Here is a 26,033-nt window from a genome sequence, read left to right as displayed (position 1 = left end):
CAGTGTTAATAATAACAGGTTATTAATATTCATGGTCAGAATGTGGTTACTGTGCATGAATTGAAACTGGCCACCTCACTCAAATTTCGAACCTTCTAGATGGCTGCCATGGTGCAGTTAATGATTCTTGATTGAAAGTGCTGAAGATTTTTACAAACTTGTAAGCAGAAGAGGATTCAATGCTAATTTGTACAATCTTTCTTCACAACAAAATAATTAATTTCCATCGTTAGTTAATCTGTTACCAAACAATATCAACTGAGAATTCTTGACCAAGAAGAAAGATCATAGACAATAGTTCTCATAGAAGTTTACAGCATGGCAACAGGCCCTTCAGCCCAAATTGTCCACACTCAAAGGAAGCTGCATCACAAGTCATCGGTTAATTCTTTTTACTGGTTAGTGAATTGAATGTTTAGTCTGTCAGAAGGAAACCAATGTTATCAAGTAACCTATTACAAATAATGCAGAAAGCTATAAAAATGGATTTACGAGCATTGCGAGCCTTCAGGATACATACATAAAATCAATAACTTTAGTTTCTCCAAGCTTTTTTTTCAAAACTGGAATCTTGAAAATAGTTTTTTACTTGTTGTGTGACACAATCAAACTATCCCAATTCCTTTCCTGGATGAAGCCTGAGTGAAAAGGTAACGAAGCCAATATAATGCTACGATTGGGAACCTCCCCTGGCCACAGAGTTGTCCGTCAAAAGGACAACAAAGAAGCTTTGTTCCAACCCTAGTCACAAGCCTGAGTCACATTTTTGCCTCAAATACAGCTGACAATCAAGAATTACTACCCAACAAAGTTTTAAAATTGAATGAGATGACCAGTCTCATTGATGTGTGCAAAATACTTTGAATAACCTGCCAGATGGACACCCATTCATGTACAATGGCTACAATGAAATCATGCATATCAAAAACTTGAAAGCTACACATGCCTCTCTGCCTTGCTCCGGGATATGAATAGTAGCCAGACAGTCATGCCAATTTCATTCCAGGTTACATAGGAAGGCTAGCAATACTCGATCTTAGTTTTATGTGATCAGTCAGCACTATTAAGGAATTCAAATCAATAATCTAATGGAGCTAAGTATATATTTTTGTTAGTATAACTATTTGATAGAATTATCTTTAAAACAAATGGAAGACAGAAAGTACTTACTCTGGAGCATGGCAGATGTTGTATAGTAGTTGAAAGGAACTTTAGTTATAATATAATCCTCAGTTAGCTTTGAAATTTCTTCAGATACAAGAATGGTCTTTCCTACACCTGCATTTCCAACTAACATCACTGGTTTTCCCTTTTGCACAAGTAAATCAATGAAATACTTCAGAGCAACAGTTTCTTGAGTATGGACCAGCACATCCTAGTTACAAAGGAAGAGAAACATATGTCTGAAATGGTACAGTGACATTATTATAAAGTGCTACCATAAAATAGTTCTTGAAACAAAGTACATTTCCTATCTAATAAGGGATCACTTGCATTTAGAAAACATTTTTCATATCCTCAAAATGTCCCAAAGCACCACATTTGATAAGTGCTGTTTTATAAGCAAACAAAACAGCCAATCTGCATTCACAGTCCCATATGTGATAAATTAAGTAAATAGTCAGTTGATCATTTGATTGATTTTGATTAAGGATACCAGTAAAATCTGTTACTTTTCTTTCAGGGCTGGCATTAGATCTTTTGCATCCACCTGCAACAAGCAGGCGCTGTTTCAGTTTAAAATCTTACACAAAAGGTGGCAGCTCAGACAATGCATTCTTTCCTCCGTACTGCAATAGAGTGTCAGCCTAGATTATGTTATCTAGTCTTCTGTGGATCCTGAATCCACAAACTTGGAGGTGAGAGCTAACAATCCGATTTATCAAGTCCAAATTCCTAAATTATTTCCATTAAGAACTTTGAAATCCGAACAGTTTAAAAAGGTATTTGTCAATACTTCTATGAGTTCTTTATGAATGCAGGAACCATAAAAGAATGAATATTACATTAGAAATCATGGTATATCAGATCTCACTTGATAAAGAAAGTTCATTATGTTTGATTTTAGTAAAATGAGATGGGTTAAGCCATTTTAATCACATGAATCAGCTTCAATGTTTCTTTAAGAAATCAAAATAAAAGTGCTGCTTTATTTCGGAACATTTGCTGAGTAATGTGCTGATGGTGGAGTGGACGTACGTTAAAGACAAAATCTTGATAATGTAAAATATGATTTTGATGGTGGTAAAGAACATTTTAAGATTTTTTTTGCAAAGTACGCTTTAAGCAGAATGGGTTTAAATATTAAGTTTGAAAGTTAGTAGAATTTTCTGCGCAGCCTGTTACGTATTTTGCAGTGGCAGAAGTGGCCCGCCATTGGCTGGCGGCAGAAGCTTCTGGTCCTGTCGCTGTCAGTGGGGTATCCCTCACCACCGAGAAATCTGTGGTGGAAATGCGTCATTGGACTGGAAGATCCCGCTGGTTTGAATAACTGGAAAATTCAGGCCTATTTATTTACTTTACAGAATAAAAAGACAATAATAATCATATCAAATAGTTGGGTTCAGAATGATATGCTTCTGCCAATAATGTCTGATTAGGCAAAATATAATTTACTGTGGAGTTTATTGAGTAATTTACACTGTTTATCTGGAAGCTATTTCAAAACTGATTCAATTCCATTTATTTTTGTCCAATTAAATATAATCAATGGTTGTTGGATATTGTCCTAGCACCAACAATGCAGCCTGTCCCTTGCCATTCTAACATTTTTTCACTCTCTCAATCTCTGTAATGATGATTATAAAGGCTAGTTGAAGCAACACAAGTGTCTGCAAAGTTCATAATCAGGAGTAATGCAATGTGGGTGGACATTCTGAAGACACTGCTAAAAAAGTTAATCTTTAATGGGAATAAATGCTATTTTATATTTTAAAGTTTTTTTTTAAATTGCTGCCTTTTATTTATTCTAATGAAGAGCATTAGCAATGAAGCCTTGCACAGAGGTAAGCATTGATCACATCATTAATCACACATCATGGACAGTCACAAATCAAGTTCTAACAGCAAGCAGTGAATCAGAGGCAATGAAGCATAAACTCCTTCACAATTTATGATCTCTCAAATTGCATCTTTTCAACCATTAAATTGCAAGATACCATAAATTTTTATCTTCTTCACTTCAGTCACATTATTGATTCTGCCTGGTGGAATATAGAAAAGCAGTAAATCTCCAGTGTTGAATTAAATTTGAATCCTTTCTTAGAAAAGAAACTTAAGAGAAAGATCAAGGCTGTTAATTCACACTTAGGAACAAATGATGGAAACATTAAAATTTAAATGTACAACTGGGATTTGAAAGGGCCATATCAATGCCAATTCAAGTCACCATCAACCTTGACTTTTTATGTAACTGTACTTTGTTCTACTGAATTCCATGTCCTACCTCAAAGAAAAGCAACATGTAATAGGCTGACATTTAGTTGGCTAAAAGCCAGTCATACAATAGCTAATTCCTATTTGAAACAACTAAATAAATGCTTCATACTGTATGGATGTCTTTCCATCTTCAAACCTAATATTCAATTTGCTCTGAAAGAACCTACCTGTAGAGGGACATCTGGTTCCATTTCAAATTTTGGGATATTTTCTGTCCATGGCATAAACTTCTTAGTGTTAAAGTCAACATAATAATCAAAGACTGTCCCTTGGGATGGAAATTTGATGGTTCTCATTTCTTTGATCCACCATCTACTGAATTTGCTACGGTAATCAATTAACTAGTTAAAGAAAAAAACCACAATTTAGCCAATTATATAATAGTAATACTGCTGATAGAGACAATCAGATGTAAAACAAAACTAGTATGTCTTTCTTCCCTACAACATCAATTTTTTTCCTGTATTTCTATTGAAGTTATTTTCCAATTTTGCAAAAATGCAACAAATCCCCAAGGACTGGTATGATATAACATAATTTTTCCACATGTATATACAGAAAGAGACAAGAGAGCACCAATGCAGTTGGTGTGGATTATTTATTATTCATTACCTCCAATAATCAACATTGAAAGGGCGTTTTAGAGATGGGGGAAAAACAGGATAACAAGATAAAGCCATGTTTACATGGCATAATGGTGCAAGCCTTAGCTTATAGAATAGAGCCACATAACTTCCAGGATTTTCAAAGCGGCTGCTGCAATTGCATATTCAGCCAAGGAGAATGTAGGATATTGACACTGATATAGAAAAGGCTGGACGGCTGAAGATTCTCTTGCCATGCTTAGGGGTACACTGAAGCATACTCCTCCATCTCCAGTTGCACCAGGAGTGTTACTGATACAAAACAATGGACGGGTTTCTGCAGCTGTACGTGCCCCAACACAAGAAATTCTTGCCCAAGCTCAACACACTGCGGCAGGAGATGGGAGAATTTTGGCCAATGTCTTTTCCCAGAATATGTGCTCTGTCTGCCCCTTTTACAGGAGTCCATCAGAGATTCTTTGACTCCAAAATGACAATACAGAAAAAAGCTATGCAACACATATATCTCTAAGAAGGCTTTCCTCATCAACTGTGAGGATCTTTTGGACTATACTGTCAACCTCTACACAAAATCACCCCCCCCCCCACCCCCTTGTGGTGCTGCACATATTAACCATGACAAGTAAAGGACACCATGTAGTATATACCACCATTATAAATGCAAAGATCATAAGAAGAAAAAACATCAATAACACACAGCCCTAGTGCCATACAACCTACCCAGCATGCTCCTCAACACTCTTAAGCTCTTTAAGGATATTAAACCACTAGGATTCAATTTTGACACAGGGCCAGAAGCATTGCAAGTAGTCTCCCATGCCACCTTGCACCCCGGCACATCAAGAATAAAATCTGTGTTGTCTTAAGCTTTGAGTAATTAAATGACAAGGTACTGGAGGTATTGGCAGCCTTAATAGTGGATAAATCTTCAGATCTAAATGAATTGTGCCCTAGGCTGCTGTAGGAGACAAAGGAGAAGATTGCAGAGGCTCTGACCCAGATTTTCACTTCACCTCTGGCCAAGGGGAGATGCCAGATGACTGGAAAACAGTTAATGTGGTCCTGTTATTTAAGAAGGGTGGTAGAAATCCCCGGGGAACTACAGATCAGTGAATTCTCACATCAGTGGTAGAGAAACTACTGGAGAAACTTCTGAAGGAAAACATCTATCTCCACTTGGAGAGGCAAAGCTTGATCAGGGACAGTCAGCATGATTTCGTCAGAAGGAGGTCATGTGTAACAAACCTGATTGAAGTTTTTGAGGAGCTAACCAAGAATGTAGATAAAGGTTGTGCAGTCGATATAGTTTATATGGATTTCAACAAAGCCTTTGATAGGGTCCCACATGAGACTTATAGAGAAGGTAAAGTCACATGGGATACAGGGTGACTTGATAAAGTGGATTCACAACTGGCTCCTAGGAGACAGAGGGTGATGACAGCAGACTGCTTTAGTGACTGGAAGCCAGTGTCCAGTGGTGTACCACAGAGATTTTGTTGGGACCCCTATTATTCATCATTTATATAAATGGCATAGATGACTACGTGGGGGAGGTGGGTGTGTGGCAGGATTAGTAAATTTGTGGATTACAGAAAGAATTGCCAGGTGGTTAACAGTGAGGTGGAGCATCTTGGGCTTCAAGAAGATATAGACAGAATGGTCAAATGAACAGGTAAGTGGCAGCTGGAATTTAACCCTGAAAAGTGGAAGTGATACGATTTGACAAGGAAATATTCAATGAATGATAGGACACTAGGAAGTTGTGTGAAACAAAGGGACCTTGGCGTGTTTGTCCACAGATCTCTGAAGGCAGAAGGGCGTGTTAATAGGATAGTGAAAATGGCATATGGACAACTTGCCTTTATCAATCAAGACACAGATTACAAAAACAGGGAAATCATATACTAGGTCACCCCTGTCAGAATGATAAATAACATCACAAAATCAAAAATGCACTGTAATGACAAGAGATAAAAGTCCAAGATTAATGATCATCTGCAGATTATGACAGAGTTTAAAGAGGCCAAAGCCTTAATAAGATTGTTGAGCAGCCTTAAGAATCTGTCAGATGTCACTGTCTGGGTTGCAGGATAAAGCAGAGAAAACTGCATTCCGATAGTCTTCAGATACTTTCCAGCCTCAATGTCAACAAAACGAAGGAGATTGTCATCGACTTCAATAAGCGTAGTGGAGAACAAGCCCCTGTCTACATCAACGGGGACGAAGCAGAAAGACTCGAGAGCTTCAAGTTTTTAGGTGTATCAGATCACCAACAATCTGTCCTAGTCCCTCCATTCTGACACTATAGTTAAGAAAGCCCACCAACACCTCTACTTTCTCAGAAAACTAAGGAAATTTGGCATGTTAGCTATGACTCTCAACTTTTACAGATGCACCATAGAAATCATTGCTTCTGGTTGTATCACAGCTTAGTATGGCTCCTGCTCTGTCCAAGGCTGTAAGAAACTACAAAAGTTGTAAAGGTAGCCCTCAAACCAGCCTCCCATCCATTGACTGTGTCTACACTTCCTGTTGCCTTGGCAAAGCAACCAGCGCAATTAAGGACCCACGCACCGTGGGCATTCTCTTCTTCCATCGGGAAAAAGATACAAAAGTCTGAAGTCATGTACCAACCGAGTCAAGAACAGCTTCTTCCCTGCTGCCGTCAGACTTCTTAATGGACTTACCTTGCATTAAGTTGATCTTTCACTATACCCTAGCTATGACTGTAACAATACATTCTGCACTTCCTTCTTTCCTTCTCCATGAACGGTATGCTTTGTATAGCGCGCGAGAAACAATACTTTCACTGTATATTAATACATATGACAAAAATAAATCAAATCAAATCAAGGCCTCATCGAAACATCTGCGATCAAAGGTATGAAAACGACGATTATCAGCCGGGGGTCAGGGCTTGAAACCAAGATACAATTTGCCCCGTCAGGATTAATATGCCCAGCTATCATTTCGAGATTTCCAAAAATCGCGGTAGCCAGTTCTGAAAAAGGTATAGTTGGGAGCTCTCTGCAGTTTCTTTGGAAAAGCTGGTCATGTGGACACATCTCCTCTGGCCCCAACTGTCCAGATTGATCAGGATATCTGACATAGCATTTAGCTGATTTTCCAAGGATTAAAAGCGGGCCTCAACTGAGGAAACTGCATTCAGAACAGCAAGGATTCTTTCCACAGGTATATCAAGCTTCTAATTGTTTCTCTGCAGTTCAGTAATATGAATGTTGAAATTCTGAGCCAAAAAGCTGAGTTGTTGTCTATAATCTTAATAATATTGGCAGTCATCGGCTACAATGCTTTTTGATGTCGCCTGTCTAACGCATGGTAGGTTGTTGCTTCAGATTAAATCTCACAGGATCCAGGATGAGGTATCTAAATGGATACAAAATTGGCTTCTTAACAGAATGAAAAAGTCTGACAACACCAGGTTTTAGTCCAACCGATTTATTTGATAGTAAACGCACAAGCTTTCGAGGTTTCCCTCTTCGTCAGGTGAATGGAGAGTTCTGGCCTCAGACAGAGCATATAAAGCACAGACAGTTTAGAGATCTCTAATCAGTAATCAGAATCAGTAATCTCTGAACTGTCTGTGCTTTATATGCTCTGTCTGAGGCCAGAACTCTCCATTCACCTGACGAAGAGGGAAACCTCGAAAGCTTGTGCGTTTACTATCAAATAAATCGGTTGGACTAAAACCTGGTGTTGTCGGACTTTTTACTGTGTTTACCCCAGTCCAACACTGGCACATCCACATCACTTCTTAACAGAAGCCAGAGGGTGATTGTAGAGAGTTGTTTTTCAAACTGGAGGTCTGTGACCGGCGCTGTGCCTCAGGGATCAGTGCTGGGTTCACTGTTATTTGTCATTTATACTAATGATTTGGATGAGAATATAGGAGGCATGGTTAGTAAGTTTGCAGATGACACTAAGATTGGTGGCATTGTGGACAGTGAAAAAAGTTATCTCCAATTGCAACGGGATCTTGATCAATTGGGCCATGGACTGATGAATGGCAAATGGAGTTTAATTTAGTCAAGTGCGAGGTGATGCATTTTGGTAGACTGAACCAAGGCAGGACTTACTCAGTTAATGGTAGGGCGTTGGGCAGAGTTACAGAACAAAGAGATCTAGGGGTACTTGTTCATAGCTCCTTGAAAGTGGAGTCACAGGTGGACACAGTGGTGAAGAAGGCATTCAGCATGCTTGGTTTCATCAGTCAGAACACTGAATACAGGAAATGGAATGTCTTATTGAAGTTATACAAGGCATTGGTAAGGCCACCCTTGGAATACTGTGTGCAATTCTATAAGAGGTCACCCTATTCTAGAAAGGATATTATTAAACTAGAAAGAATGCAGAAAAGATTTACTTGGATACTGGAGGGACTTGATGGATTGAGTTATAAGGAGAGGCTGGATAAACTGGGACTTTTTCCTCTGGAGTGTAGGAGGCTGAGGAGAGATCTTATAGAGATCTATAAAATAATACAGGCATAGATCAGCTAGTCAATATCTTTTCTCAAAGGTAGGGGAGTCTAAAACTAGAGGGCATCAGTTTAAGGTGAGAGGGGAGAGATACAAAAATATTCAGGGGACGATTTTTTCGCACAGATGGTGAGTGTCTGGAACAAGCTGCCAGAGGTAGTAATAGAGGTGGGTACAATTTTGTCTTTTAAAAAAGCATTTAAATAGTTACATGGGTACGATGGGCAGAGGAGGATATGGCCAAATGCGGGCAATTGGGATTAGCTTGGGGATTTAAAAAAAAGTGGTGGCATGGACAACTTGTGCCGGAGGACCTGTTTCCATGCTGTAAACCTCAATGACTCTATAAGTCGAGAGCCTGTTCACTGACCAAATTATCAGTTTGAAGGTTCAGCTCAATCCTGGTTGCCTCCAACTGCTTCTTTCAATCAAGTGTTTTCATCACTTTACTTGGCATTTTGTTCCAGAACGTAACCAGAAATCTTCCAGGGACATAATAGAGTCTCTCTCCATGATTAGGTACTTATGGACTGTGCATCAAGATAAATGGAATGATTAAAAGAATAGTAGTGTCTGAACTCACAGAAACACAACTATTCCCGTGCTCCTATCACATGATACCCTGCAATATCAATCCTGATTGGTACAGGTATAATGGACCAGTTCCTCCTGTGCTTTAATTTTTGTTACCTTATAAATATATATATACATATATGAAAAAATTTATCCAAAATAAGAACTACTTTGCAAAATAACTTCTAAAAATGGGAAGTATTATAATAACTCACAGGTCTAAAGCAATTATAAGCATAATAGTAATGTTAAACAATTATTTAAAAAACTCTACCTTAAAAAATACTAGTCAGTGATATGAATATAAAATTAATATTTAATGGTCATTGCTGTCAAATGATGATTGTGCCCAAAAACAACTGATTATATCCTGGCAAGGTGAGAGTGATTGCCATTCACATCGAGACAACATTTGATCAAGTATAGCATCAACTTCAAGTAAATGAAAATCAAGGGGACACGCTCCACAGTTTGGAGTCATATTACACAAATGAAGATGGTTGTGGTGTTGGATGTCAATCAACTCAGTCTCAGGACACCACTGCAGGAATTCCTCAGGGTAGTGCCCTAGATACAACAATCTTCAGCTGCTTCATCACTGATCTTCCTTCCATCAGAAGATCTGGAATAGCGATGCTCACTGATGATTACACAATGTTCAATATCTTCTGCAACTCCTCAGCAATCACAGAGATGAAATCCTGGACACCATTTCGATTTGGGCTGATACGTGACAAATAACTTTGAGTCACACAAGTGCCAAGCTATGACATCTTCAACAGGAGAGAATCCAACCATTTCCCCTTGATAGTAATGGCATTATCAACAAGGAATTCCCCACCAACTGGATATGCCAAATACATACTGCAGCTCCAAAAGCAAGTCTGAGGTTGGAAATTCTGTGATGAGTAACTAACCTCGGCCTGGACTTTTCTTCCCAGGTTGGGAGCATAGAGTCTGGGCACTGCCAGAAGCCCAATTCTAGAGAAAGTGGTCCAGAAGGTAGGATTTTTATTCTGGATTGGCGGAGTTCCCTGGATGCAACCCTGCAATGAGAACAGAGGATGTCGGGTGCGGAGGCAGTCAAGGCAGAAGGCCTACTTTGATTTTTCCAGCATTGTGTTCATTTAATAAAAAACAGAAAAGCATAAAACAGCCCTTCAGCCCTCATTCTTCACCTCCTCTCCCCCCCCCATTCCTCCACACTCTATTCATGCCACCTCATGCCCCCATTCAACCATCCATGGCTCCTCATATCCTCCGTGCCAACCTATGCCTCACTTCCCACCCACCGTGGCCCCTCATATCCTTCATGCCAGTTCAAGCCTCCCACCCTACCGGTCCTCTTACACCTAACATGCCATTTTACCCAGTATCCACCATAGGAAGACCTCACAACTCATGCTGAGAACAAAATAAAGTTCCAACTATCTATTGCAGACTTTTTTTTAAAACAAAACTCCTATTCATTTCATTAAAACTTTTAAATTACATTATCCCTTATAACAGCAAACATATGCTTCAATTGCATAAGCCCTTATAAAAACAAGCACTGGAATTCATAGTTCCATTCAAATAGTCCATAACCACTTGAAGCTATTAACCAAACTGTGAATTGATGGGTTACTATGATAATAGACCATTTTAAAATCCATAATTTAACACTAATCCAGCCAGTGAAACCCAAAGGCTTATGTTAACAAAGTGAAATAGTAGTTGTTTTTGTTAAACACTCCAGACAGTTTTTTTCCAAGGGGTAAAGGGCAGAAGTTTCAAAAGACTTGAGAGCTTGACAGTTCATCCTCTTATATGAAATAGTCCCTTTGATAGCTCATCTTGACAATTCTGACAGTTGTTTTTGACAGTCCAACAAGCATCAGAGAGAGTCTAAGTAGTTTTTATGCACATTTATTCCTACTTTTAGCAATCTCAACTGGTTCTTGGCCTCTTCCAAATGGCACTTCACCTCTCCTAAAGGGCAACTGATCTCCCACAGGTGGTTCTGACCTCTCCCAAGGGGCATCTGACCTCCCCCAAGAGGTCCCAGGACCACATCCAAACGGGCATCTCATCTCTCCAAAAGAGTATCCTGGTTGTACAAACAAATCCACAAAGTTCAGACTTGCTCTTACCAGGTATAATCTGCACATGTTGGGTTTCAGACACCTCTCACCGAAATCACATGAGTGAGGCAGCTGATTTATATGTCTCTGTAAAATGCCCATGTGCAAATCCCAACCTGGGCCTATTCATACCCAAGTGCTCCATATGGCAAAAGTCAAGGCCCTCTTGTCTCTTCAAAGTTTAACCGTCAACTACAAGGCACAAATCTCTAATGGAATACTCTCCCACTTGTCTGGATGAGTGCCATTCCAATAACACTCAAGAAGCTCAACCAGCCAGATCACAGTAACAGAAACATTCACTATCTCCAACACCAAAGCACAGTGGCTGAAGTCTGTAATATATCTAGATGCACTGCAGCAACTCACCAAGCCTTCAACAGCACTTTCCAAACCTGTAAACTCGACTACCTGGAAGGACAGCAGACGCCTGGGAACACCTCTTGCAAGTTCCCCTCCAAGCCACATACCATCCTGACTTGGAACTGCTTATGTTATTCCATACGTGTTACCCATGAAATCCCTGAACTCCCTCCCTAACAGTACAGGTGGTATGCTTGCAGATGGACCGCAGCCTTTCAAGAAGGGCTCACTTCTTAAAGGTCATTGGAGAATCAACAACAAATGCTGGCTTAGCCAGCAACACTCACATCCCATGAAAGAATATTAAAAAATTTGGACAAAAAAATAAACTTTTTTTTAGTTTTTACTCTGCAAGTTAATCAAAAAGGAAATTCTACTCACTTTCAAAGTCCAGTAGTTGGTAGAATTTGAACTCAATAAACATATCTGGAAGTAAGAATCTACTGATGATCATGAAACCATTGTCAATTGTTGGAAAACCCCATTTGGTTCACTAATGTCCTTTAGGGAAAGAAATCTGCCATCCTTACCAGTCTGGTCTACATGTAATTCTAGAGCCACAGCAATGTGGTTGACTCTCAGCTGCCCTCTGAACAAGGGAGCTAGGGATGGCCAATCAATGCTGGCAAGCTAGCGATGCCCCACGAATGAATAAAAAAACTGTTGAAATTTATTCTGCTTAAAATGTACTTCACAAAAACTTCAAATGTATGTTGTAACCGTTGAATTTTCTGGATTTTCTGTTTTGTGTTTAATATACAGAATTTCGCTCTGCTCTCATCTCATTATCCTGAAAATGTTTAGAGTTACAGGTATTAAGTTTTGTCTTGTGATATGCACTAGTATACAGCTGAGATATTAAGATGGTGGGCAAATGTATCATTTCTAAGATCTTCACTGGCTGAAAAAAATAGACAGCAATGACCATTTAAATACCCAATTTATTTTTATATTGCTGACTAATATTTTTCAAGGTATTCATTAAATAGCTCTCCATTAGGTGTTTGGCATTACTATTATGCCCATGATTAATCATAATTTTATGTTTAAGCCACTGTGTTAATTAACTGTTCCAAATTTTTTAAAAAATTAAGTGAAGAAATTAGACATTAATACTTACTTGATCTTGGAATAATGCTCCACCAAAAGCCCAAACACAAGCAAATACAAAGTACATCTCATATATATCACGAGGAGAGTCTGGGGGAGTATTTTCTGGGGTTAATAAGCAGTCTAGTAGAGAGCATAAAGTCTACGAGAAGAAAACATTTGCGTAAAACTCTAAAATTTAGAATTCATCACAACATAATGGTATAAATCCAGACTACCACATGTATAATGGTCCTAGAGACGCCTTTTATTTTTTAACTTTTATGATCCTATGGAAGTATATATATATGGCAGAATCTTACCCAAAAAAATGGCAAAGTGTCGGGATCTGACTGAAAACCACAGTATTTCTTGCCAAACAAGCAGATTTCCTCTCAGATCTTATGGCACTTTGTCAAAAAAGACCAGGGGTGTGTTTCAAGCTTTCATTTTGAGGGGTGGGGACTAAGCACGCTGGCAAGGCCTGGCTCCACAGAGACCAAGGGCACCTTAATCAGAGTAAAATATAACCTTCCTCCCACTCAACCACTGAACAAGGGAACTGAGGATGCCCAATAAATGCTGGCAAGCTAGCGACGCCCATGTTCTATGAATGAAAAAAAACTGTTGACATCTATTCTGCTTAAAATGCTCTTCACAAAAACTTCAAAAGTATGTTGTAACCATTGAATTTTCTGGTTTTGTGTTTAATGTACGGTATTACCCTCTGTTCTCATCTCATTATCCTGAAAATGTTTAGAGTTATAGATATTAAGTTTTGTCTTGTGATACGGACTAGTATACAGTTGAGCTATTAAGATAGCGAGGCCTCCCCCTCCCCACAAACAGTCATCACTAGTATCTCCCTCTGTCTCCCCACCCCCCCCCAAGGCTCACACTAGGATCCGCCCCAACACAGGTAGGCACTGTGCTGGGCGGACAGTGCCGGTGGTAGTACCCAGGCATGTCCCTCTCCTCCAGGTGCTATACTCACCTTTGTGCCCTAAGAGGATCCACAATAGGATCGTGTCTGGGTGAATCTGTTGTAAACCTCGCAGATGTAACGTCACATCAGTGAGGTTTGAAAATATGACGAAGAGCAAAAATATGGCAGGGGAGCCTGCTAATTATATTAAAATGAATGCAGATTCATTAAAATGAGGTTCTCACCCTTTGTGGGCACAAACCTCGCAACGTCATTGGCGAGGGGCGGGGAAAATCGTGTTGCCCATTCTATCCAGATTTTCAGGCCATGTCGAATGCATCTGTCAGCGAACGCAGGCTGAAAATTACCCCATAGTATCAACAAACATAAGAATGACTTTTCAAAAGAGCTTATATAAATAATTGGCAAGCATCATAACCAAGTGACTAAATTAATTAATTTTACTTGAAAATACATGGACATTCAGCTGGTGGGGACTAAGCACGCTGGCAAGACCTGGCTCCACAGAGATCAAGGGCACCACATTTAATATTCACAATATATGTAACTCAAAATTTACAAGAGCACATTCTTAGATGTTTTCATCTTTTATGACAAAATAACCTACATGCCAAAATATTATCACTCTGAAAAGAAATTTTCAAAAAACCAATGCATATCTTACGCTTGAGTAAAAATGCTACTTTGTACCTGTATAATACTGTTTTCAGGAACTCGAGTAATTGTTTTAAGATTACAACGCACTTGCTCCAGACAGAAAGGAACATACTTGTCAAACAGTATAGTAAGATTAGCTCGTTCTGACTGGGCTTGCCGCGTGTCAATCCAGCTAGTCACATACCTAGGAAGGAACAGAAATTGGTGGCATATATGCTTACAAGATTAGTACTCGAGAAATGAAACAGCAGGGAGAATTTAGAGTAAGATACAAATAGACATCCTACGTACGGACTCCATCCTAAATCTTGTGGGTTGACATATATTATCCCAGCCCTAGATACTGTAGCAGGAGTTGCTGCGTGGAGATGGCTGATTTCAAATAATAACCGCATGGATGGTGCTAAGGATATACGTTCATTGCTTGCTAAAGTCAGTACCTAGACATAAAAAAGAAATATTAAAGTTAAGAATTATTTATCTGTTGTTACCGATTAAATATCCAATAACCAAAATGGAATCAATCAAAAGCAGTTTGATTCAGTTGGCAAGTACCAATAAGTCACAAGTAGAAGAAAATTACAGAACCAAATAGTTCAATTTTGGCAAGCATCATAATCAAGTGACTAAATGAATTAATTTTACCTGAAAAATACATGGACATTCAGCTGGCTGAAAATATGCATATTTAATTTTCATAATATATGTAACTCATGAAAATTAACTATGAAATGAAGAGCACATTCTTAGTCAATGCTTTTTGCGCAGTGTGGTTAAAAAGTAAGCAGAGGCTTACTCCTGTTTTGGGAGTCTGGGACTCAATTGCAAATACTTGGTTATGGCCGCGATCTAACGGCCAGTTGCTATGGGCAAAAATCCCATAATGTTGCAATATCCTGTGAGAGGCCCAAAACAGGATTTGAGCTGGCGAGACCTCGGAATGAGATTATCCCATTCCCCACCAATGATGTAATCAGGTTAACACTTAAGAAGGGTGTGAGCCTGATTTGCATTAATAATTGCATTTGCAGGCTTGACGCTGGTACTTCCACCCTCATCCTAACTACCCACCCAGCTGGCATGACTTCACATGAGCATGATTCACTACTGGTTTTCAAAAACAAAAAAGATGGCAATGCCATGGGGCACACAAGTAGCTTTGGCTCCTGGGTGGTGGGGACAAGCCTGCGCATTACCATAGGACATCGTTAGTGGCACAGCAGGGGCAGTTCCATGGCAGGGGTTTCCCTTATCCATGGGGGGGAGGGGGGGGGAGGAGGAGGAGAGGAGGAGAAGGAGGAGGGTTGCCCTTCTGCATGTGGGATCACAAAATCTGTCAAGGGGAGGAAGGGGCTCCCTGTGTCCACGGGGGGGGGGTCTTTATGGCTATTTTGGGGGAGGGGAATTCCTTATGCCCTGGGGTATTTCAGTGTCCGTGAGGTTAAATGTATTTTGTTTCAACTGGATGGAGATCAGGGCGTCTTCTTCTCAGGATGCACGGCATTGCTGGCTTTCTTAGGTCCTACCCCTCTGGCTGATTGTATCAATCTCACTACTCCTTTTAAATTGTACAGTGTGCTGTTGAATATGGCAAGAAAAGCCACCTGTGCAGCCTGCAAACTTGACACTGGTTTTCTCACCTGAGCCAACATACTGGACTTTTAGGAAGATTCCAGCCTGTAACCTTTAAACTATTAGATTGGATTTGGTGATGTTTATTTTCTCCCTCTCATACATCTATCCTTCATAGTACCTTCATACCACAGCCTACTTCCTCCCTTTGACCAGTGGTCCTTTCTTGTACTTCCCTTCTGCTCGGAGTTCCCAGTGCACAGTTTCCAAAACAATATCCCTTAAAGTGCATATATCCCAGTATCCCTTTAGTTCTCCAAAATTTTAATGAATTCTCCCAGTTACCACAGTTCCTTTAAGCATTGTCACTTGCTTCCTACCACTGCGCCCCCATCTCATCACATGACTGGTAACCCCCTCCCCTCTCTTATGTACTTCTAGACATCTTTTATGCAAAACAGGAGTAATGGCTAAGGTACTGGACTAGAAAGGTAGATTCACAGTTCAATAAATCTGATTAAACTTCAGCTGGAAGAAAAAAATACAAGGAATGTTCTAAGCAGACAATAAGTATCCAGTTAATTTACTAATGTCTTTAAGAAAGGCTCGCTCTATCCTTACAAACTTTGAATCCCATACCACATGTTGACTCAAAAAGGTAAACCAAAAGAGAACTAGCGAATTATGGCAAGGCTAATGACCTCCCATCTTTATATCACATCCCACTAGTGTGTTTCTAGATCTTCAATTGTCATACCCTCAAATACTCCCAGATTTGATCCTTCTGCAGGTTCCAGGTTGTGGGCCTCTGCAACATACTTCCAGTCCAATTATTTGTTTTATCCCAGCTGGAGCTCCTATAGTTCCCACCCCATTCCTTCCTAGTTTAACTTTCAACCTTCTATATTGCAAGCTCTCACTAACTGCCTCTCCTGTCTCATTTCCATCTCAATGAAATACAAAGTTCCAATTAAATATTGGTCAAATTTTGTTAGTTAGAAATCTGGTTACTCAATATACAGATATGTACCAGATCTACATCACTTCAGTAACTATTTCAACAACATTTGTTTTTTCCTCCATAGCACTACCTCTGAAGGGCAATGCCAGATGAATTAATATATGTACTTATTTCTGACAATGTCTTAATTAAAACTACCCAAACACCATTTTCAAAAAAAGAATATTTGTTCACTGAGCAGGCCAGCATTTATTGTCCAACCCTAATTTCCATTGAGGTGGTGGTGGTGAACTACTTTCATGAACAACTGCAGTCCACGTGGTTTAGGTGCAGCTACAGTGCTGTTAGGCATGGTGTTCCAGGATTTTAACCCAGTGACAGTGAAGGACAGTGATGTTAGTTCCAAGTCAGAATGGTATGTGGCTTATCTGCTGCCTTTGACCTTCTTGATGGTAGAAGCTGCAAGCTTGGAAAGTCCAATTGAAGGAGCCGGGTGAGTTGCTGCACTGCATCTTGCAGATGGTAAAGACTGATATCACAGTGTGTCAGTAGTAGGGGCAGGGGGAGGGAGTTCCGTCTCGCCTGCTAGCGGACAATGTAAAGTTCTGTTAACCTTGGATGGGATTTTCCAGTTTTGGAGCGAGCATGGGAAAATTCCACCCTGAATGTTTAAGGTGGTGGGTGGCATGGTGGGTTATTTTATCCTGGATGGTGTCAAATTTCTTGAATATTGTTGGGATTGCACTTATTCAGGCAAGTGGAGAGTATTCCATCACATTTCTGACTTGTAGATGGTGGATATGCTTTGATGAGTCAGAAGATGAGTTACTCTCTGCTAAGTTCCCACCCTCTGATTTGGTCTTGTAGCCACAACATTTAATGACCTGTCCAGTTCAGTTTCTAGTCAACGATAATTCCCAGGATGTTGATGGTGGAGATTCAGTGATGGCAATGCCATTGAACGTCAAGATTGGATGGTTAGATTCTCTCTTGTTGGAGACGGTTATTGCCTGGCACTTATGTGGCATGAATGTTACTTGCTAGTTAGCAGCCAAAGACTGAATGTTGACCAGATCCTGCTGCACATGGACAAGGACTGTTTCAGTATATGAAAAGTTGCAATTGATTCTGAACACTCTGCAGTTAGATGCAAACATCCCTACTTCTGACCTTATAATACAGGGAAGATAATTGTTGAAGCATCTGAAAATTGATCTAATATTCTATCCTGAATAACTCCTGCAGCAGTGTCCAGGGACTGAGACTATTGACCTGCAATAATTGCAACCCTTTGTACTATGTAGAACTCCAACTAGTTTTTCCTGATTCCATGGACTTCAGTCTTGCTAGAGCTCCTTTATGCCACATTTGATCTCATAGCTTGAAGTCAACTCTTTGGTTGCTCTTTGGACTCAGGCTGCGATGAGATCAGGAACTTAATTGCCCTCGAAGAATATACAATTAAATGTATGTATTTAATTAAGACTAAACAAAGTGAGCATTGGTCCTATACAAAGTGTGTCTGGGAAATTAATATAAAGTAGGGCTATGGCAGATGAATTAAATGGGTACTTTGCATCTTTCTTCACTGTAGAGAATATAAGTAACATCCCAGAAATAGTTGTAAATTAGGAAATGGAAGAGAGGGAAATGGTATTGAGCAAATTGTTGGGTCAGCCAGCTGACAAATCTCCAGGTCCAAATGTTCTTCACCCTAAGGTCCTGAAAGAAGTGGCAAATGAGATAGCTGATGCATTGGTTTTAATTTTCCAAAATTCCCTATATGCAAGGAAGGTTCTAATAGATTGCAAGAAAGGTTCTATTAGATTGGGAGATAGAAACTGTAATTCCTTCATTCAAAAATGGGAGGGAGGTGGAAAGCAGGAAACTATAGACTAGTTAGCCGAACATCTGTCAGAATGAAAATATTAGAAGCCATTATTAAAGATGTTATAGCAGGGCACTTGGGAAAATTCAAGACAATCAGGCCGGATCAACATGGTTTTGTACAAGAGAAACTGGCCGGAATTTTACTGTCCCACCTGCAACAGAATCGGAGCAGGCGAGGGGCAGAAAATGGAAATGTTTGTTGACCTTGGGCGGGATTTTATGGTTTCGGGAACAGCGAAGACGTAAAATCCTGCCCATCATGTTTAACCAAATTATTGGTGTTCTTTGAAGAAGTCACATGTGCTGTAAAGGGGAACTGGTGAATCTACTGTATTTAAATTTCCAGAAAGGATTTGATATGGTGCCATATCAAAGGTGTGAAATAATACATCATGGTTTGGGTTGGGGAGGGTAACATATTGGCATGGAATTAAGTTTAGCTAGCTAACAGGAGAAGAGTTGGCATAAATGGATCTTTTCTGGTTGGCAGGATGTGACAAGTGGTATGTCAGAGGAACCTGTGCTGGTTTTCACAATTTATATTAATGACTTAGGAGAAGAAAGGGAAGGTAGGGTGCTAAATTGGCTGATAACAAAAGTTAGGTGGGAAAATAAATTGTGAAGAGGACATAAAGTGGCTATAAAGGGACACAGCTGGGTTAAATGAATGGACAAAAATCTGGCAAATGGAGAATAATGTGGGCAAAAGTGAAATTGTCCATTCTGGCAGGAAGATTTATATCCTGGGGACATCAACAGGAAGCTGTGATGGATCATCCACTCAGCATTTCCAGCTGAAGATGAACGAAAATGCTTCAGCCTTGTCTTTTGCGGTCATAAGAACATAAGAAATAGGAGCAGGAGTAGGCCATCTAGCCCTTCGAGCCTGCCCTGCCATTCAATAAGATCATGGCTGATCTGAAGTGGCTCAGTTCCACTTTCCCGCTTTCTCCCCATAACTCTTAATCCCCTTGCCTACCAAAAACCTATCTACCCGTGCCTTAAATATATTTAGCGAGGTAGCCTCCACCACTTCAACAGGCAGAGAATTCCAGAGATTCCAGAGGGCGCCGTACTTACGCAAGGATATTTTGGCCTTGGAGGGAGTGCAGAGGAGGTTTACTAGGCTGATGCCGGAGTTGAGGGGGTTGAGCTATGAGGAGAGGCTGAATAGATTAGGCTTGTACTCATTAGAGTTTAGAAGAATGAGGGGAGATCTCATTGAGACGTATAAGATGATGAATGGGATGGATAGGATAGAGGTGGAGAGACTCTTCCCACTCAGAAAGGACAGTAGGACTAGGGGGCACAGCCTCAAGATAAAGGGGGGGCGGTTTAGAACGGAGTTGAGGAGGAACTTCTTCACTCAAAGGGTGGTGAATCTCTGGAATTCTCTGCCCGTTGAAGTGGTGGAGGCTGCCTTGCTAAATATTTTTAAGATGCGGGTTGATGGGTTTTTGATAAGAGAGGGGATTAAGGGTTATGGGGAGAGGGCGGGAATGTGGAACTGAGCCACGACAGATCAGCCATGATCTTATTGAATGGCGGGGCAGGCTCGAAGGGCTAGATGGCCTACTCCTGCTCCTATTTCTTATGTTCTTATGATTCACCACCCTTTGAGTGAAGAAGTTCCTCCTCAACTCTGTTCTAAACTGCACCCCCCCCTTATCTTGAGGCTGTGCCCTCTAGTCCTGCTGTCCTTTCTGAGCTTGAAGAACCTCTCCACCTCTACCCTATCCATCCCTTTCATCATCTTATATGTCTCAATGAGATCCCCCCTCATCCTTCTAGACTCTAACGAGTACAAGCCCAGTCTATTCAGCCTCTCCTCATAGCTCAACCCCCTCAACTCCGGTATCAGCTTTGTGAACCTCCTCTGCACTCCCTCCAAGGCCAAAATACCCTTGCGCAAGTGCGGCGACCAAAACTGCACACAGTACTCCAGCTGCGGCCTCACCAGTGCCCTGTACAGTTGCAGCAAGACCTCCCTACTTTTATATTCAATCCCCCTTGTTATGAAGGCCAGCATCCCATTTGCCTTCCAGACCACCTGCTGCACCTGTCAGCTGGGTTTTTGCGACTCATGCACAAGGACCCCCAGGTCCCTCTGCACTGTAGCATGCTGCAGCTTTTCACCCTGTAAGTAGTAGTCCTTCCTACTATTATTCCTACCAAAGTGGATAACCTCACACTTGCCAACATTATATTCCATCTGCCAGGTCCTCGCCCACTTGCTCAGCCTGTCTAGATCCCTCTGCAGACTTTCCACACCCTTCGCACTATTTGCCGTTCCACTTATCTTTGTGTCATCGGCAAATTTCGACACCTTACACTCGGCTCCCTCCTCCAGATCATCTATATAAATGGTAAATAGCTGAGGCCCCAGCACCGATTCCTGGGGCACTCCACTAGTCACCAACCACCAATCCGAATAGCACCCAATGACACCCACTCTCTGCCTCCTATTTGACAGCCAATCCCCTATCCACGCTAACACCTTACCCCCAACTCCATGCCCCCTAACCTTCTGTAACAACCTTTTGTGCGGCACCTTATCAAATGCCTTCTGAAAATCGAGAAACACCACATCCACTGGTTCCCCTCTATCCACCGCACTGGACACATCCTCATAGAATTCCAATAAATTCGTCAGACACGACTTCCCCTTAACAAATCCGTGCTACGTCTGCTCTGTTAAACAATTCTTCTCAAGATGCCTCGCTATTTTCTCTTTGATTACGGATTCAAGCATTTTTCCTACAACAGACGTTAAACTAACCGGCCTATAATTCCCTGCCTTTTGCCTGCTACTCTTTTTAAACAGTGGCGTAACATTAGCCGTTTTCCAATCTTCCGGCACTTCCCCGGAATCCAGAGAGGTTTGGAAAATAATCACCAAGGCATCCACTATCACCTCTGCCATTTCCTTCAGAACCCTTGGATGCATTCCATCCAGTCCTGGGGACTTGTCCATCATCAGTCCCTCTAGTCTGTCGAGAACTGCCTCTCTAGCAACAATGATCTCATTCATGGGCCAAGCTCCCCTATCATTACGTATATAAAAATTTGTGAAGCTTCCGCCTCCTGTTATTTGTTTAACTGTGCATCACCATTTATGTTTGAATGTGCGGGGACTGCAGAGTTTAGATCTGATCTATTGGCTGTGGAATTATTTAGCTCTATTAAATGCTGCATTCGCTATCTGGCATGTAACTATTCCTGTGTTATAGCTTCACCAGGGTATGCTTGGTGTTGCTCCTGACATGCCCTCCTGCACAGTAACAATCAAGGAGTGGAGGTCATTGTAAAGGTTATCCTTGACTTCATCAGGATTGGGTCTTACAGACTGATGAAATTTGCTTGTCTGTTGCCAAGCAGGAAAAGTTTAAGTACTATCAGGTGATCATTAACACCTTGGGAAAGCAAGTCAACTGACTGATAAGATGGTTCATGTGTTAGTCCTTTTTTCCATGGCCTTTCCAAAAGAATGTGTAACCTGCATCGATTTATTAGAACTTACTCTAATCAGGTAGCTGAGTCTCGCTGAGAACAGCAATCTGAATGTTGTACCTAACCTGCTTCCTATTGACAAGAGTAGTTCTTCTCTCAGGTCTATTAGCTGTGATATTGTCCATGAGTGTTCACATGTTCCATGTGTTCAAGATGACCAGTGTCATCTTATTTTTAAGACTGACTTATGACCACCTTGCTGTAATCCTGCTGGCTGTGGCCTGCTGACCAGGGAAGTGAAGCAAACAATTTTTAGGGCAGTTTTTTTTAGCCTCTTCTTCATACTAGGGAGGTAGATGGTGTGGTCTGAAAAGGGATGCTCAGTCATTCAGGTGTTGCTGAGTTCCATTCTGCTCCCTCCCAGTGAAAAACAACCCAATGACCTGATTCACCTGTGTGTGCATTCATAGCTACAGCCACCTCTGCTGATACATTGCTCACCCATCACCACAGGACTAGCGACATGATCAATATAGCAAGATGATGAACATGAATTGCACATGAATTGGATCAGTGAAAAAGGGTTGCACATTGTCAGCCTCACTCTCTCATCCCAACCTATGCTGGCCAGTTGCAAGATGAGTATAGGAGGCTGCAGATACATCCAAATGTGGATGGCCAGGATCATCTATTGTGTCTTGATGAGTTCTATGCAGTTCACAACATGGTGCTGACCTGCCTTGAAGACCATTGGATCTTAGATTGGTCTCATTTGCCTAATCCACCAATATCTGAGCTTGTTGAGGGTAGGAGGCCCAAAGGCTACTCTCACCTTATTTGGCCCATCCATCAAAGTGGTTTACTGAGGTGTGGCCGCTTTTGCAAGCAAACAACTACAGGTTAGAGCTAGCTGATGGGAAGCACCAAAAGCACCCATTCCAAAGAGTGAAAGGTGCTACCCACGTAACACAATTTTGATAGTATTAGATAGGAACTTTCAAAAGTTAATTGGGGGAGTCTGTTGGCAGGCAAAAGGATGTCAGGTAAGTGGGAGGCTTTCAAAAGTAAGTTAACCAGGGTTCAGGGTAAGCATATTCCTTTTAGAGTGAAGGACAAGGCTGGTAGAAGTAGGGAACTCTGAATGACTTGGAATATTGAGACCCTGGTCAAGAAAAAGGAGGCACATGGCATGCATACGCAGCTGGGATCAAGTGGATCCCTTGAAGAGTATGGAGGGAGTAGGAGTAGAGTTGAGAGAGAAATCAGGAGGGCAAAAAGGATACACAAGATTGCTTTGGCAGGTAAGCAAAGGAGAATCCAAAGATCTTCTACAAATACATAAAAAGCAAAAGAGTAAATAGGGAGACAGTAGGGCCTCTTAAGGATCAACAAGGTCATCTATATGCGGATCCACAAGAGATGAGTGAGATCCCAAATGAATATTTCTCATCAGTATTCACTGTTGAAAAAGGCATGGATGTTGGGGAACTTGGGGAAATAAATATTGATGTCTTGAGAAGTGTACATATTACAGAGAAGGAGGTGCTGGAAGTCTTAAAGCACATCAAGATAGAAAAATCCATGGGACCTGATGAAATGTATTCCAGGACATTGTGGGAGGCTCGGGACGAAATTGCAGGTCCCCTAGCAGAGATATTTGAATCATCGACAGCCACAGCTGGAGTGCCTGAAGATTGGAGGGTGGCAAATGTTGTGCTTTTATTTAAGAAGGCTGCAGGGAAAAGCCTGGGAACTACAGGCCGGTGAATCTAACATCTGTAATGGGTATGTTGTTAGAGGCAGGATCTACAGTCACTTAGAGAAATAAGGACTGATTAGGGATAGTCAGCATGACTTTGCATCATGAATTTGATTGAGTTTTTTGAAGGGGTAACCAAGAAGATAGATGAGGGCAGTGCAGTTAACATTGTCTACATGGACTTTAGCAAGGTGTTTGACATGGTATGGCATGGTAGGTTGTTGCATAAGGTTAAATCTCACAGGATACAGGATGAGGTAGGCAATTGGGTACAAAATTAGCTTTATTAGAGAAGACAGAAGTGGTTGTAGAGGAGTGTTTTTCAAACTGGAAGCCTGAGACCTACGGTGCGCCTCAGGGATTGGTGCTGAGTCCACTGTTATTTGTCATTTATATCAATGATTTTGATGAGAATTTAGAAAGCATGGTTAGTAAGTTTGCAGATGACACCAAGATTGCTGGCACAGTGGACAGTGTAGAAGGTTATCTAGGATTACAATAGGATCCTGATCAATTGGCAGTGGGCTGATGAATGGTAGATGGAGTTTAATTTAAATAAATGAAGGTTATGCAGTTTGGTAGATCGTACCAGGGCAGGATGTACTCAGTTAATTGTAGAGCATTGGACCGAGTTACAGAACAAAGAGATCTAGGGATACAGGTTCATAGCTCCTTGAAAGTGGAGTCACAAGTAGACTATTGGTGAAGAAGGCATTCGGCATGCTTGGTTTCATTGGTCAGAACAATGAATACAGGAGGTGGGACGTCTTGTTGAAGTTGTGCAAGACATTGGTAAAGCCAAACTAGGAATATTGCATACAATTCTGGTCACCTTATTATAGAAAGGATATTCTTAAACTAGGAAGAATGCAGAAAAAAATTACTAGGATGCTACTGGGACTTGATGGTTTGAGTTATAAGGAGGTTGGATAGATTGGACTTTTTTCCCCTAGAGCATAGAGACTTAAGGTGATCTTGTAGAGGTATATAAAATAATGAGGGCCATAAACAAGATAGATAGTCAACATCTTTTCCCAAAGGCAGAACAGTGTAAAACTAGAGGGCATAGGTTTAAGGTATGAGGGGAGAGATACAAAAGGGTCCAGAGAGGCAACTTTTTCACTCAGAGTGGTGAGTGTCTGGAACAAGCTGCCAGAGGTAGTAGTAGAGGTGGGTACAATTTTGTCTTTTAAAAAGCAGTTTGAAAGGTACATGGTTAAGATTGGTATAGAGAGATACGGGCCAAATGCAGACAACTGGGACTAGCTTAATAGTAAAAACTGGATGGCATGGACAAGTTAGTTTGAAGGGCCTTTTTGAATGCTGTAAACTTCTAAACTTCTTTGGGCCCCAACCAGAATGTAGTATAGTTATATCAGCATGGTTTCAAAATAAGGAGTTTCCCACTTAAGACAGAGAAAAAGAGGAACTTCATCTCTCAGAAGGTAATTAGTGTTTGGGCTGCTCCTCCATGGCGAGCAATTGGGCTGGGTCATTGAATTTATTCAAGGCTGAGTTAAGACAAATTTTTGATTGATTGGGTCATGGGGCAGGCAGGAAAGTGGAGTTAAAGTCACAGTCGGATCAACTATGATCCCACTGCACGGTAGAGCAGGCTTGAGAGGCTGAAAGGTCTACTCCTGCTCCACTTTCTTACGTTCTTATTACTGCTAGCTGAGTGATTGATGCATTGATCTTTTTACTTTCAGTACACAGCCATTAGTTTTCTGACTCTTCCTCAGACTAAAGAAATTTTTTCTCATTTGTTTCCATGAGTGATGCACTGAGGAGGGAACATTCATACCACCTCCAGCAATTCTTTCTGTATAATTGCTTTACTTTGGTGGGTTTTTCTCAGCATCATCAATTGCCATCACTATGCATGATCTGAATTTATGTGACTCATAATACAATCATACAAATTGGTGGATGATTTAATGTAAGTTAATATTTTTCTCTCGAACAACTATGCTTCTCAGATATCCCCACTAATGTTAACAATAGTGCCACTCAAACAAAAAGATAAACACAAAATGAATTGACATATCTAGGGAAATTAGAGGTAATCATTCTTCAAAAAGAGCAAGACAATATAATTGAGCAAGAGG

At 40.8% G+C, this 26,033-nt stretch overlaps 1 protein-coding gene across 1 annotated transcript in view; it reads right to left on the bottom strand.

Annotated features, from left to right (window-relative positions):
- Positions 1-26,033, bottom strand: part of dnah9l (dynein, axonemal, heavy polypeptide 9 like) — a 443,144-nt gene that overhangs the window by 217,541 nt on the left and 199,570 nt on the right. The window contains exons 41-45 of the mRNA XM_080198977.1: positions 14,585-14,733; positions 14,327-14,477; positions 12,722-12,853; positions 3,606-3,779; positions 1,171-1,375 (exon numbers count right to left, since the gene is read on the bottom strand). Coding sequence (XP_080055103.1) covers positions 1,171-1,375; positions 3,606-3,779; positions 12,722-12,853; positions 14,327-14,477; positions 14,585-14,733 — 811 coding nt within the window. The remainder of the gene's footprint in view (positions 1-1,170; positions 1,376-3,605; positions 3,780-12,721; positions 12,854-14,326; positions 14,478-14,584; positions 14,734-26,033) is intronic.

This window comes from Carcharhinus amblyrhynchos, chromosome 11 (genome assembly GCF_965287045.1).
Source record: "Carcharhinus amblyrhynchos chromosome 11, sCarAmb.v2.hapA, whole genome shotgun sequence".
NCBI lineage: Eukaryota > Metazoa > Chordata > Chondrichthyes > Carcharhiniformes > Carcharhinidae > Carcharhinus > Carcharhinus amblyrhynchos.
Note: the sequence above shows the minus strand (reverse complement) of the source record. Positions and strands in the feature narration are given on the sequence as shown.